This window comes from Onychostoma macrolepis, chromosome 09 (genome assembly GCF_012432095.1).
Source record: "Onychostoma macrolepis isolate SWU-2019 chromosome 09, ASM1243209v1, whole genome shotgun sequence".
Taxonomy (NCBI): Eukaryota; Metazoa; Chordata; class Actinopteri; order Cypriniformes; family Cyprinidae; genus Onychostoma; species Onychostoma macrolepis.
The window spans coordinates 7661071-7676322 of NC_081163.1; the positions used below are offsets into that span (position 1 = coordinate 7661071).

Sequence of the window (15252 nt, forward strand, 5' to 3'; positions counted from 1 at the left end):
TAGCTGTAGCCTATTTGACGTACCATAAACAGTGTGAAAGCGCACGACTCGTCGTCGCTTTCTCTCACATACACGCAAACAAAGATACAGAGCAAGAGAGTCTTTCATAACATGCAGAATTGACGCGCTACATGTAAACAATATTCTTTGTTGTATTTTCCTGTCAAAATAACGGAGTTCCTTTTGGAATTCTTCAGCTTTTAAGAACTGCCGGTTTCTCTGGTAGTGGGCGGAGCTAATGTGCAAACGACAATCTCATTGGCTGGCGCTCACCTATAATCATCACTGTTTTGATTTCAGCAAATCAATGCGAGTGAACGCAGACAACGTGATTAATATTCATGAACCCAGCAGCTCATTAATCCTTAGTTCGTTTTATATTTATGACAAATATGCATTCATACTTGGTTATTCTAATTACTAAAGTTCTATCATCATATAATATTATATTATAATGCTTCACTGACTGATGCTAAGTGTCAGTAGATAAATAGTGTCGATTAATGTACAATGTTTTATAATAATAATTTATTCTTATTTAATTTAACACATTTAACAAAATTAATATTGGGGGCATCCAAAGTTATTTGACATTTGAACATTTTTTTTTTTTTTTTTTAAAGTAACGCAATAGTTACTTTCCCTGGTAATTAATTACTTTTATAATGATGTAATTCCGTTACTAACTCAGTTACTATTTGTGAGAAGTAACTAGTAACTATAACTAATTACTTTTTTAAAGTAACGTGCCCAACACTGCTAGGGAGTAGGAACATGCAACATGAAAGTACTAATAAATAATCAGTTTTCTGAAATCTTAGCCATAATTCGCCGAAAATCACCCCCTCACCTCCTTTCCTCTAATGATATCACTCAAAGGAGAGAAAAGGTTTCTTATCAGTAATCAAGCGCAGACTGTAGGCGATTTCACCTCCCTGAAATATATATACAGGGTGTTAATATGAGAGACTGGTGCCGTAGGGCTGAACCACCTTTCTGCTCTGCACTCCGTCTCAAACTGTTGTGTGATCAGAACACCTTACCGTCACACCTGGGACATGTGGCTCGCTGCCTGCAGGCACCTGTTAGAAGAGTCGGAACCGATCTCATCAGGGCTTAATACTCAGCCGTACCTCGAGTGCCTGGACACTCCGCTTTTTGATATCCTTCTATTGAAAGTGTTTTAGACCTCCTTAACTTTTCAGCTTCCACTCTAATTTGGTGCCAGACTGCAGCCTGTCGGGGTTTCATTTGTAAGCTGATCACAAACATGCCGTTCTTCCTCATAATTCTGAGCTCCCTGATGAATAAATGTGGGGCTGAAATCAATAGGCTTATGGAGTGGTATAAGGCATAAGTAGAGAAGTGTGGCAGCTCTTGTGTCCGTGCAGCAGGATGAGTTGTTACACCTACAGCGAAGGGCAGCGCAGACCTCAGAAGCTCAGCTGAGCCAGCCGCAGGTGTGAAGTGGGAAGAGTTAAACGGCTGTTTGGAGTGGCTAATCCTTCCTGTTTCCTGTGAGGGGAGGAAAGGGCATCTGTAGGCAGGATCACAGCAAGGCCAGGCATGTGGAAAGGTTCGATAAGGGATTTCAAACTTACCTGACATTACCTCTCCACCATAGGTTTCTTTGCATGTTTCTAGGTACAGCAGACTTCTTGACATTTCTGCTCTAGATGCTTGGAATAACCATCCTTAAAGCGATAGTTCACCCAAAAATGAAAATTGTCATGATTCACATACCCTCAAGTTGTTCCAAATCTGTATGATTTAATTTCTTCCTCTGAATGCAAAAGAAGAAATTCAAAGAATGTGGATAACCGAACAATTTCTGGTCCCCATTGACTTCAATAGTATTTTTTGTTCTGTACTGTACTTTGTACTTTGTAGTCGGCCAGTCTCTAGCGCTTGCGAAAAATGCAATAAAAAGAGTGATGGTGTAAAATATTACTACTATGTAAAATAACAGTTTTCTATTTTAAAATGTAATATATTCCTATGATGACTAGGGCTGAACGATTAATTGCATTTGCGATAATATTGCGATATGAAAAAAATGTGAATTTTCAACCACAGAGGCTGTGACACGCGAGAGTAAAGAGGTGTGTTCGATTTGAAGATCGATCGGTGTATGACATCAATGCACGGCGAGAGAAAGCATAAGAAGGCGTCCGCTCTCGTGATCCTTTGATGACACACTGATTAGAGGAAGCATCAAGTTGGCACGCTACAGTGTTGCCAAGTATGCGGTTTGCCTCCAAAAATGTGATCTTTAACCCCTGAAATGCTAATCTTACCAGGGGAACCCCTCCAAAAAACTTTTATTTTACCCCCCGGAATGCGATTTGGACCCCCCTCGAAACGCGATTGGACTAGTTTTGGGCTAGTTTTGATTAGCAATTGGGTGGGTTGTTTTGTGAAAACCTGATAACCCTGGCACGCGGAAATGGTTGAAAGCGAATATGAACTTACTTCAAAGCAGCACATGGAAATTACTCGAGCAGTAACAGTATTACGGTTCATTTCATTACTGAAGACTTCAACCTTAAGATAATATAGGCTATATAATAAGGTGATATATATATTCTTATTTATTTAAAGTCTGTCTAAAGTTTACAGACAGTGTTTAAAAATGCAATCCACACGTTTACATATGTTTATTACAGTGACTTTGAATGACCTAAATACTGAGTGTGGTAAAGCAACAGATTTGTTTTTTGTTTTTTTATTTCTGCAATCTACTTTAGTTTGTGCGATTTGTTACTGACTTTCATATTAATGTTTACACCAGGCTTATTTGTCAGTGCTTTATGTTGTCATAATTATTACATGCTTACAAGGCTGCAAGTTCAACAAATCAGTCAGTATACTACTGTGATTGTAGTTGTTAAATAAAAATGTTGTTCATATCAATTCATGCATCACTTAATTTCATCGTAACATATAGGCCTGGCCTACAGAAATGAACATTTATATTTAATCTATCTAATATTGTGTTGGTCATACTATACGATTTAGTGCTTGTCTTTGAATAATACAGAACATAAAGATCTTTGAAAAAATAATTGCATATTAAATCGCAATATTGATTAAAAAAAAAAAAAAAAATCCCAATTAGATTGTTTTCCAAAATCGTTCAGCCCTTATGATGACACAGCTCATTTTTTTCTCCAGTCTTCAGTATCACATGATCCTTCAGAAATCATTCTGATATGCTGAATTGATACTAAAAAAAAAAAAAACATTTTATCAATGTTGAAAACATTATTGCTTAATATTTATGTGGAAACCATGATACAAACATTTTTTGAAATTTTAGTAATTTAATAATTACTTTGTAATGTCATTCTAATGTCACTTCTGATCAGTTTAATGGATTCTTGCTGAATAAAAGTATAATTTTTTTTCAAAATGTCTATGTGTGTGTATATATACATACATGGATACATATACACATGACGCACAGAGTACCGTTCAAAAGTTTGGGGTCAGCTTTTCTTTTCTTTTTTTTCTTTTTTTTTTGCCTCGCTGCCTGCAGGCACTTGTTAGAAACAAGGTTACTTTATTCACCTGCATGTTTTTCCATACCCGTGTGGAATTGTAAAAATTTGTATATTGTCCTGGCAACCCTTTTGAATATAATGAATGTAAATGAGGACTAAAGCACCAAAATAACACAAAAAGCACCATAAGAGTAGTCTGTATGACTCATGCACTGTTTTTGCAAGTCTTCTGAAACCGTGTGATCTTTTCATTAAGTAGTTTTTTCTATTTTACAAAAACCTCTTAATGATTAATCCATATCTCAAGTGCTTACTGCTTCATGTGCCTGAACGGATATCCAGTGCACTTGAGAAAAGAGTCTTGAGAGTTCACCAGAACAGTTTTTAGATCATCTCATCTAATGCGTTCAGGTTCAAATTATTAAATTGATCTTGAGGCTGTCTGTCGCTCTGTCTGTCTCAGAATCCTAGGCTCCTTGGTGAAGATATGAGGTTATGAGATCAATAGGCATTAGTGGAGAAGTGCTGGGAATGGATGATCAGCCCCACACTTTTCCTTGATGTATCTTTTAAAGTGCCGTGCCTTGATGCTCAGTCTTTGCTTGATATTTTCTTTTTCCCTCACGTGCATCTGTTTCTCTCCACAGAAAGAGCTGTGCAACATGATCCTGGACTGTTGTGCCCAGCAAAGAACATATGAGAAGTTCTTTGGTCTCCTAGCTGGGGTGAGCATGTCTTTCACTTTTTAAATCACTTTATTTTACTCTATTAAAACTTTTTCTAATGTCATTTTGTAGTTGTATGTTAAATTTTAAGATGTATATTGTTTATATATATATATATATATATATATATATATATATATATATATATATATATATATATATATATATATATATATATATATATACATGTGTGTGTGTGTGTGTATGTATGTTTCTTTGTTTTTATTTATTGTTTATTTATTTTTTAGTTTGCATATTAATTTCCTTATAAGATAAACTGTTTATTTTAGGTCTTATTTTTATATTTTATTTTACTATGTTATTTTAATTTATGTATTAATTATTGTTCATTATTTTTTATTTTTTTTTTCTTTAGTAATGTTATCATAAGATTATTTATTTATTTAATTTTATTTATTTAATTATAATTTAGTTTTTTGTTATTCATGGTTTATAAAATTATTTCATTGAAGTGTTTATTTATAGATTCCAACATGACACAAGGCAACATTATGTTCTCTCTAGATTTATGAATATTTAAAGTGACATACACCTCATCTGCACTAATGGTGCAAGCTCACAAGAGTTGTGTTTGTTTCTTCATCTGATGTTTTCATCTTCTATGTAGAGGTTTTGCCTGCTGAAGAAAGAATATATGGAGAGTTTTGAAGCCATCTTCCAGGAACAGTATGAAACCATCCACCGGCTTGAAACCAACAAATTGCGTAACGTTGCTCGAATGTTCGCTCATCTCCTCTACACAGACTCCGTTCCATGGAGTGTGAGTAACTTTTTATTACTACTTTCTTTACGTTTACCACATCAGCATTTAGACATGGCTAATAAACGAATGCATGCCGCAAGCTGTAATTACGTTTTAGACAACAACACATCAATATGGCCAGACGCATTATTGGTTTCCTGATGTAGTAAAACAGTGTAATTTTTTGTCTCTGTCTCAGGTCCTTGAATGCGTTAAAATGAGTGAAGACACAACGACGTCCTCCAGTCGAATCTTTGTGAAGATTTTGTTCCAGGAACTTTGTGCTTATATGGGTTTGCCAAAACTGAATGAGAGACTGAAGGACATGTAAGGACATGCTCTTTGTGTTTCATTGAATCAATTTAATCGATAATTAGTTAATGAACCATATTGTTTGTTTATTCCTCAGGACTCTTCAGTCTTTCTTCGAGGGTCTTTTCCCACGTGACAACCCGAGGAACACGAGATTTGCCATTAATTTCTTCACATCAATTGGCCTTGGAGGACTTACGTACGTACCTGTGAAATCTCTCTTTTTGGGTCGGCTCCAATTATTGAGAACAAATACTTACTGAACCTTTTTTTTCTTTCAGGGATGAGTTGAGAGAACATCTGAAGAACGCTCCTAAGATGATCATGACCCAGAATCAGGACGTGGAGTCATCTGATTCTTCCTCCTCTTCCTCTTCTTCTTCAGACTCCTCCTCATCTTCAGATTCCTCATCTGACAGCGGCAGCAGCGACAGTGACTCGGATTCGTCCAGCAACTCAGACTCCTCCTCCAGCAGTGACAGCTCCTCAGGTATCAAAACCATCAGTTTATTATCTGTTATTATGATCTGTTATGATTGGCTAACCTACTTTATTACTTGAAGTACTAAAATAATTTACGGAAATGTTAAAGGGTCATGACACCCCATGTTTCAGCACTGGTTAGTTCTCACCACAGTTTTAAAAAATGCTAAAAAAGTGGGCGTGGTGCGCTGCAGAGGGGAAGAGGGGAGACAGACTACACACACAGCTTTGGGTTCAGACAGTTTCATTTCGCTCCCATGGAGTTAAAAACAAATAAATGCACAGCCATTTGCACTCTTCATCAAAAACATATATATGAACGTGCTGTTGCACCTCTGATAACGTTTTAGGCTTATTCTGCTGCATTTATATAAGCCTTTTGATGGCTTGTGTCACGGAGCTGTAAAAACGGTTACACTCACAAAGTGAATCACGTTTGTACCGAACTCTTATTACAAAGCAAAAACAAACGCTCTCCTTCGATCCATGAATGTTTCTCTCAGGTTCTCACAGTCTGAAGCGTCTGTCATAGCAAATCAACACATGCTGTTGTGAATAATTATAGGATGAGAACACGCAGTCTCATCATGAATAATTAAATAGACACCGACACATCATCGATGTACTATATATAGTCCATTGCCAAGTCACAAATTGTGACGTCAACATAATGTAGATTTTAAACCTGGAAGATGAAAATTTAAATTTAAAAATAAATATAGAATAAAATAAAATTAACCAGTTTTCTCCAACAGTTAAAATGATCGGATGCTAACATTGTCTTCTATGATGTGCAACACAAACACCTCTGCTAAAACCTCAGAAAAAGTAGTCTGGGGTTTCATGACCCTTTAAGTGGAATCGGTTCCATAATAGGTTAAACTAGTTAAATGTTCCTTATAATTAAGGCTGCATGATGTTGGAAAAAATTGGCATTGTGATATTTTGTATTTCTGTCATTATTGGGATATGAAAAGAATACAGGACTTTTCTGTGAATTTGTAAAGAATCGTTCTTAAATGATTGGGGTGATTTTGTTAAGGAGCATGTTTGCATAGAGGAAAAAATCTAAATTGTTTTTTTTTTTTTTTTTTTTGGCGTGTGTGAACTATCCTTTTAGGGTTGAACTATTGGAGAAAGTTGAAAAATGTTGGTATTGACACATGGGGTTTCATTTTTATAAGAACCAGCCCAAACCTCTTTCAATAACCATAAAGTGAATAATAAATAAATATTCAAAAAACAATAATATTAATTTAATTTCTTCAACCATCAAGCGTTTATATGCTTTGAAGCGCAGCACCGTGTTCATTTACACGCAAGCAGCTCACGATACGATGTTTCAGCTGCAGTGAAACCAGCAGTTGCATATATTGGATTAAATTACAGCCTTCACTATCACACTAAGCAATATGGTGATATGGATTTTATTTTGTTATATCATGCAGCCCTACTTTATTCCCAACTTGAACATTACTTTAATCTGCTCTTGATTTTGTTGTCATGACCAAAACTAAATGTCCCATTTTTATGGTTTAGATTGAATGGAAAGATTTGGATTGTTGATGTTACATTGTGTCTGCTTTGTAGACTAAACCGTTGTATTGAACAAGAGCAGAGACAATCCTGTTTTCCATCATAACTTTAAAACCTCATTAAGTGTGAAAGAAAGTGTGGCCATTGGCCTGGTGCCTAATTGTTCACGCCATTCATGTCTGGACTTGACGTGAGATCTGTTTTGTGTTTGTGTTTGTTTTTCTTCCTTAATTATTCTGCTTGTTATTGAGTGTGTTCCCCCTCCCTTCCTGAGCTACAGGTCACTCATCAGCCTGCACTTCAGGACAGAGTGTCCACTTTGTAGATCCCATCACATACATTCTCAAATTTTGCCAAAACTGGCTTTCTAATTCCGTTGTCAAGAATTTCCTTTAAGTTTCAGCTATTTAGGATCTCTGCAATAATGGAAAATCTGTACAAATCTGAGCATTTTTAATGTTTCCAGGCCTAGAAACCAATATGATTTTTTTTTGGAAGGGGGGGTTCATGAGTACAGTCTATATAACATGAAAGTCATAGATTGATTGATTAATAGGGCAAAACCTTGATTTGTTTAATAGATCGAATTTCCAGGGCAGAAATATATTCATCCCAGCCAGAAATTGTTCATAAATAGCTTGTTTTGAATCAAGGCGTGATGACAAACACTGTTATAAACACTTCCCCTCCCAATCTGCATGCAAATAGACACTTTTTGTGGTTTCAGCACTGTGTAAAAAGTGATTATAATTAGATTTGAGAACAGGCAGATTCTGACAGGAGTCTGTGAGCTGCAGCCATTCAAGTGCAGTAATTTGTTCTCGAGGCTGTTAATGAAGTTACATTTTTAGAAAAGATGTGATGTCAGGCCTCTGTCATCTCCTCTGCTACCATTTAATGATTGTTAATTGATGTTTAATGCTGCTTTTCAAGGAAGACATACTTCCCGTTCTCTAACAGTTCCCTCAAATGTGTGCATGTGCAAACATATTTAACGCTGCTCATTTTTGCCTGTGTAAACAAGTTAGTGGTTTGATCCTACAGGGTTTATTGAAATAGGCCAGATTGAGTGCTGTAGGGTTCATCAGATCTCTCACACCGCTCGTCGTAAAAATGACTCGGAGTTGATCAGTTAAAAACACAACAGTCTTAAATGATCAAATCATTTCATGACTCACTCACAGAGAGTTGTTTTGAACTGTCAACTGTGTTGTGTACTTAAAGTCAGTATGATATGGAAATTCACCCATTTTAAATGCATGTTACTGATCATACTGTGAGAACAGTTTATCCATGCTACTTTTTATTGAATCTTTTTTTTTTTTTTTTACCTGTAAATTTGAATCAAAGTTTGAGTTTTTAAACTTCCTGTCAAACAACAGACTTCTCTCTGTTGACATACACCATGCTTGTCCAATCATTTCGTCCATAAAAACCTTTCTTACAATCTGCTGCAAGCTCGCATTCAGATCTGCTTCTATCCAATCAAAAACTAATGCGTATAATCAAGTCCCCCCCAATATTTTTTTCTTTGCGATAATCCATTTCAATCAGATGAATGTCACACAATGTAAAAATGCAAAAGATCTGTTTGTTATTGTTACATCATAACTTTAAGGGCAGTGTGTAATCACAAAAGTGGAATCAGAAATGGAAAATATGGAGGAAAAGATCTGTCGCTATTAAAGTTGCATCGCGACTTTAAGGGACCGTTCACACAGAAAGTGTCTTTGCATCTAAAAACACGTAAAAATGAGTGGTTTAAAAAAAACACAGCACAAAATGCCTCCTCCATGTTGCCGTCAAATAAACCAATTGACTGTTCTCGAAGAGCTTGATAGACCGGTGATCTGACCAGTAATAACGGTGAATCCATCATCTTGCGAGACAAACAAATCAGACAGGAGAGTAGATTAACTTCGGTGGACTTAAACTTGAAAAATTCTGTGTATTGGCGTTGAAATGAAATACATTGTGATTAGGGCTGCTCGATTAATCAAAAACGATTGTCATGCGCATCATGTCAGTAAAGCCGGTTCTGTAATCAGTAGTAAATCTCCATCACGTGCTTTCAGATGGAACAGCATTTAAAACACAGAGCCTACAAGCTACACAAGCTACAAGCTGACAAGCTACACAATATAGCATTCATAATCGCAGACCGATTTATAAAATCAAAGAAAACGTTCTGCGATAATGACAGCTGTTTGCGTAGCTTCTCAGTGAACTATTGCTCTGTGTAATAACAAATGCTGCTCCATCTGAAAGCACATGAAAATACCATATTTAATAACATGTTTTTACTCCAAACTCACTTCATAACATCAGTCGAATGTTTGAAATAAATCCTTCTGTGAGATGATGTGGATTCTTACACAGAATAAGGCACACAAACATATTTCATAGATTTTATCACTGCTTAGAATACTGTGTCGATTAGCATTGCATTATTATATACTTTATTATAACAATTATAATGAACTCAGATAAATCATATATTGTCGTAGTCCTTTGTTTATTAGTCACATTGAATCAATGATAGCAGTTAAATCTTCTGTTATTCAGTTGCAGCGATAGGCATTTCCTGAGTTTCTTCTTCGGGGTGTATTTGGAGTTTCAGCGCGAGAGCGCCCTCTGGCCTTCGGATGGAGATTTACTACTGATCACAGAACCGTGCTTCACTGACAAGATGCGCATGATAATCACAGCTTTTGCCTAATTGCGATTGCGTTTTCATTTCGATTAATCGAGCAGCCCTAATTCTGATGTTCATTCTTGTTTATTTCATGCTTTAAGTAAATACGCAAAGTCTATTAAGGCAATACAGTGATCTGTCACAACACATGAAAGAGCTACAAAACAGTATTTATTGTTTGAATTCCTTAAAAAATGACAATTTTAAAGCTGTGACCTTGTTTCATACCTAAAGTAACCTGCTCTGTGTTGTCTGTTGGTTAGTTTCTTCTTTGCTCTGCAACATGATATGTAGCGTGAGAGCGGCATGGCTTGTCGGACATAGCAACATTAACTAAGGAGGGCGGGTTTTTGCAAAGGGTCAATTGCCACGCCAACTTGCTACTATAAGCAAAAGCTCGCAACACTTACCCCACCTCTGGGGTCTTCTGATCGGTCCATTGTTTTGGAACAGACATTGAGTACTAATGCATGTAAAAGTTAAAATTCGTTTAACTTGACACAGTGTCTTAAGAATGTGGCACTCATGTGCAAGACACTGAAAAAGACGCAAGATATGAGCGCAACAGTCATACACGTTGTGTAGTGCGTGTTTACATAGAAAAACGTTAGAAAAGTAGTGCATTAGAACGGAAGAATGAGTTCTGTGTGAATGGCTTCTAAGGCATAAGGTATAATTGCAAAAGTGCAACCAGAACCAGAATTCCAGATTTATGTTTGGTTCTTCTGAAACCTTACGAAATTCTTCTTTCCCTTCACAGGCTCTGACTCAAGGCGTAAGAAGGCCTCAAGCAAAAAAAAGGACAAGAACAAGGAAAAGAAGAGGTCCAGTAAGGCAGCAATCCAGCGGTCTCCTCTGGAGGAGCGGCCCAGCAAAAAACACGAGAACCGGCGGCAAGATGGCAGCAATGAGGACCGCCGCGGAACTGACAAGCACCAGAGAGATTCTCGCCGCCGGGGACACGAGGACGAGTTGCCCCCCGCTCGACAGCGAGGAGAACCTGAACGCGGGAGAGGACATAAAGAGCAGCAGCACCACAGGCACGCTCCAGACCATGAGGACAGACAGCTGGATTCACGCAGGCACAAGGACGACGGCAAAAACTCCCGAGCGGACAAGGACAAAGATAGACGCAGAAGCAGAGAGAAGGAGCCTCTGCGGCGGAGCCGGGACAGGTCAAAGTCACGAGAGAGGAGCCACAAAGAGATCGACTCCAGGGAGTCGTACAAGAACGGCTTGGAGAGGGCGGACAAAGAGAACAGGCATTCTGACAGATACAAAGAGTCCAGGAGGAAAGACGAGAGGAGCAGGGATAGCTCACCGAGGAGACACAGATAGCCACCTGAAGGAAGACGGAATAAGATCATGATATCGTACCAGTTTTGAGCCGTTTCTCGTTCACTGTGGCTTTCACCCTTGTGCTTTTGCTTAGCCTCTGTGTTGTTATACAGTAAAACATAATGATTTTTTTGAGCAGTCGTTGAAAGGACTCTTGTGGAAATGTACCGTACATGCACAGATGCTGTGTAAGCTGTTCCTGAACAATTTTAGCGGTTAAACAAGGCTGTGTTCATATTGTCGGGGGCATTTTGTATTTTATGTATCCTTGCCCAATAGTATTTTTGCTGTTGTTTTGGAAGTAATTGGGAAAAGCAAGATTAAAGATGACATTTGCTATAAATTTAAAAGGTTCACTGTGATTATTAAAGCCGCAGTTGATTCAAACTAGTTAGGAAAATATTAAAGATGTATTGTGATGATTTTGCTAGCAATATAAAATATATAAATGTCTGTTCAAAAGACTGGGGTCAGTAAGAATTTTTTTTTTGATATTTTTTGATATATTTTTTTAAATATTTGGAATATTATTTTATTTTTATTTTATTTATTTGCTCAAAAATACAGTAAAAACAGTAATTTTATGATAATATTAGTCATTACTCCAGTATTTGGTGTCTCATGATCCTTCAGAAATTATTCTAAAATGCTGATTAAGAAACATTTCTTATCAATGTTGAAAGGAGTTGTGCCACTTAATATTTTTGATAATCAGCTTTGATGTTCAATTTTTAATATCCGTGCATCCCTACGCAAATATGGTATTTCCAAGGTTTCCAAGGAAAGATTCAATTTGCAGATTCACTTGGAAATGTTTATAGAAAGAAAATATTGCTTTTGAATGAAAACTGTCATATTTATATCTTGGTACCCGTTTAATGATGGTTATCAAGATATGCATAAGTTTCAGTATTTCACCCACCACTAACTGTTCTGATTTTAATATTACAAATGAAAAACAAGGGGTTTATGTCTGTGGTACACAATCTGTTCGGTGTTGCGCCTAGTGTAATGCACCACATGCGAATTCTGTCACATCTAATTTCAGATGCACTGAAACTTCATTGCAGTGTTTCAGTCAGCACGCCGGCATTGGACATGAAGCTACTTTGCTTTTGCTGTTTTCTGCTGTGCTGCCTTATATGATTCACATCTGCCGTGACCTTCAGGGGTAACTGAGCCTAGACTGCATAAGTGAAGCCCGAGATAGTAACAGCCCTTTTCTTTGTAGCCGATGTTAATGGGATGCAGGACAAGCCCACTGGGATTGTAAAGCAGCGAAACGCATATGAATTAAAGGTCATCAATAGAGAGCTGCCAGTCAATTCAGAGAGGAAGGATCCCAGGTTTGCTGTATGATATACAAAAACATATTCAGGTCACTTTTACTTTTCTCCATATATATAATATACTATATATGGTACATAAATATATAGTGAATTTAATTATACAATGTCATTTGTGTGTGTGTGTGTGTGTGTATATATATATATATATATATATAGTTTTTATTTATATAATTGATTTATAATATGATAATTTATATAATAAATGAATTGCTGTAATGCAATTTTGATACATCAATATATAAAATAAAAATATTTGTGGAGTATTGATTATGATTTTCTTGGACATTATGGTGAGAACTGGGGGGGGAAGTATGCTTAATTTACATAAAAATAAATGTAATTAAAAAATAATAATAATGGATGTAAAACGAGCTTTGTTTTCTATAAGTAAATGATAATTTCTTATATCTATCTTTTGATTTTTGGGAGAAATATGCCCCAGACATGTTCATGTGAGCATTTTTTAAAGAGAGAATAACAATCTGCATTATACTCAAGTGGCTCTATAAGATTAATAATTAATGATTTTCTTGTTTCTTCACTTGAATGTCTTTTTTATCATTGGTTTCTGCTCTTGACAGTATCAGAGTACAAGAACTTGATTCTCTCTACAAGAGAAGCAGAAGAGTGCTCTGGAGGGAAAGCTTGCCCGTTTCATTATCAGCGGAGCAAGAGATAGACCTGTTATTTCCAACTCCTTCGACACCACACTGTCAGTCACTTCTGGAAAAGCTCCTTCTCTGTCACCAGAATCTCTGCAGGAATTTTGCACTTTGGTATCACGAGACATTTTTGTAAGCGCACCCCTTCCACTCACAGCTAACTGCCAATTTGCATGCCTGACTCAAGATTCACTTTGCTCCATGTGGTCTTTATTGCAGAACGTTTGGTTTTTGTGCATATATGCATCTGATCTCTTTCTGTTGGTGTCAGTTAAGTCAGCATTTATTCATAAATGCATTATTGTGGTTATTATAGGCTGTGAAATGAGGTGAGATAGTTGATTACATTCAGAGATGTGGAAATAGCAGCTTTCATCAGACCTTACTCAATCCTGAGACTCGTGAGATAGACTTGATACCAGCGTCTGATGTACTTAAGATTCACGCATCCATGTAAAGGAATAGTTCACTCAAAAACTTAAAATCTGCTGACGATTTAGTCACCCTCAGGCCATCTAAGATGTACAGTAGATGAGTTGCAGTTGTTGCTTTATTGGAGCAACCGATTTGGAGAAATTTTATCACTTGCTGGATCCTCTGCAGTGAATGGGTGCCGTCAGAATGAGAGTGCAAACAGTTGATAAAAACATCACAACAATCCTCATGACTTCAGTCCATCTGTCCAGATGCTTTTTAACTTCAAACCACTGCTTCTGGCTAATATGCGAGTCCTCTATCTATAATACTGTTTTCTCCAGTAAAAGTCATCTTTTCTGAATCAGGAGAAGAGTATGCACATATCAAGCACTATTTACAAGCAAAAACAGTCCAAGAGAGTTCTAAACAAATATGTTGGCTAAAAGTTCAAACCTCTTGATGGATTAGTTGTGGATTAGTGTGATGTTTTTCTCAGCTGTTTGGACTCTCATTCTGACGGCACCCATTCACTGCAGAGGATCCATTGGTGAGCAATGTCGAATTCCTCCAAGTCTGTTGAAAAACCAAAACTCATCTACATATTGGGTGGCCTGAGGCTGAGTAAATTGTCAGCAGTTTTTCATTTTTGGGTGAACTATTTCTTTAATATCTGTGCATGCATGTTTTTATTTAAGATTATTAATGGAAAAAAATGAATTTACACCTACCACTCTCATCTACCTCCTGCTGCCACAGACATCCTGCTGAAAAATGTGGCCCGTGTGTTTCATACTCATGCTGTCAGTGTGAGAATGGGCAGTACTGTGAATGCCTGGAAATAAAATATCTCTATGAATGGAAGCTCTGCCCAACGTCACCACAGGAAGTGAATGAACGGGTGGAGTTCAGTGTGGGTGCTTCCTTATACCCTGTTTTTAAATTCTAAAATAGAATTTTTGTAGATCACTATTACTGTAGCGTGCAATTAGGGGTCTATACGTTCTGGCAGACCGTCTCGCCGCAGCAGACATCTTAAACATCATTCAAACCTTGTTTACTGAAGTCCAACTTAAGCTGCCCCCACTTAAAGAAAGAGAGCCATTGGTTTTATTAGGGAATTCTTGGGTTGCAGATGTTCAAAGGTTCCTCTATCCAGATCTTTCCATCTGGTGAAATAGAGCAAAATTTTGATAAATTCTTATTTTAAATCTGAAACTTCATACATCATGCCCAGGACCATTGCTTAAATTCACGTAAGCAGGACAATTGTTTATGGATGGGCCCAGGATAACATTCCCAGCTGTCCTTCCATGGAGAGAGAGAGAAAATAGTTCACAAAAAGGGTAGTGTATTTATTTATTATTTATTTTTTATTTTTAAGGCTTTAGTTGTTATTTTCATTGATCACTTTATCTTACATTTTGTTTAATCTTGTTAGAATGGTATTAAATAGTAAAGGCATAGTAATA

General features: G+C 36.9%; 1 protein-coding gene across 1 annotated transcript in view; it reads left to right on the forward strand.

Moving 5' to 3' along the window:
- The window catches only part of cwc22 (CWC22 spliceosome associated protein homolog), a 57346-nt gene extending 45630 nt beyond the window's left edge, over positions 1-11716 (forward strand). The window contains exons 16-21 of the mRNA XM_058786167.1: positions 4151-4228; positions 4857-5009; positions 5191-5318; positions 5401-5502; positions 5585-5793; positions 10778-11716. Coding sequence (XP_058642150.1) covers positions 4151-4228; positions 4857-5009; positions 5191-5318; positions 5401-5502; positions 5585-5793; positions 10778-11355 — 1248 coding nt within the window. The 3' untranslated portion in view covers positions 11356-11716. The remainder of the gene's footprint in view (positions 1-4150; positions 4229-4856; positions 5010-5190; positions 5319-5400; positions 5503-5584; positions 5794-10777) is intronic.
- The last annotated feature ends 3536 nt before the right edge of the window (positions 11717-15252 follow it).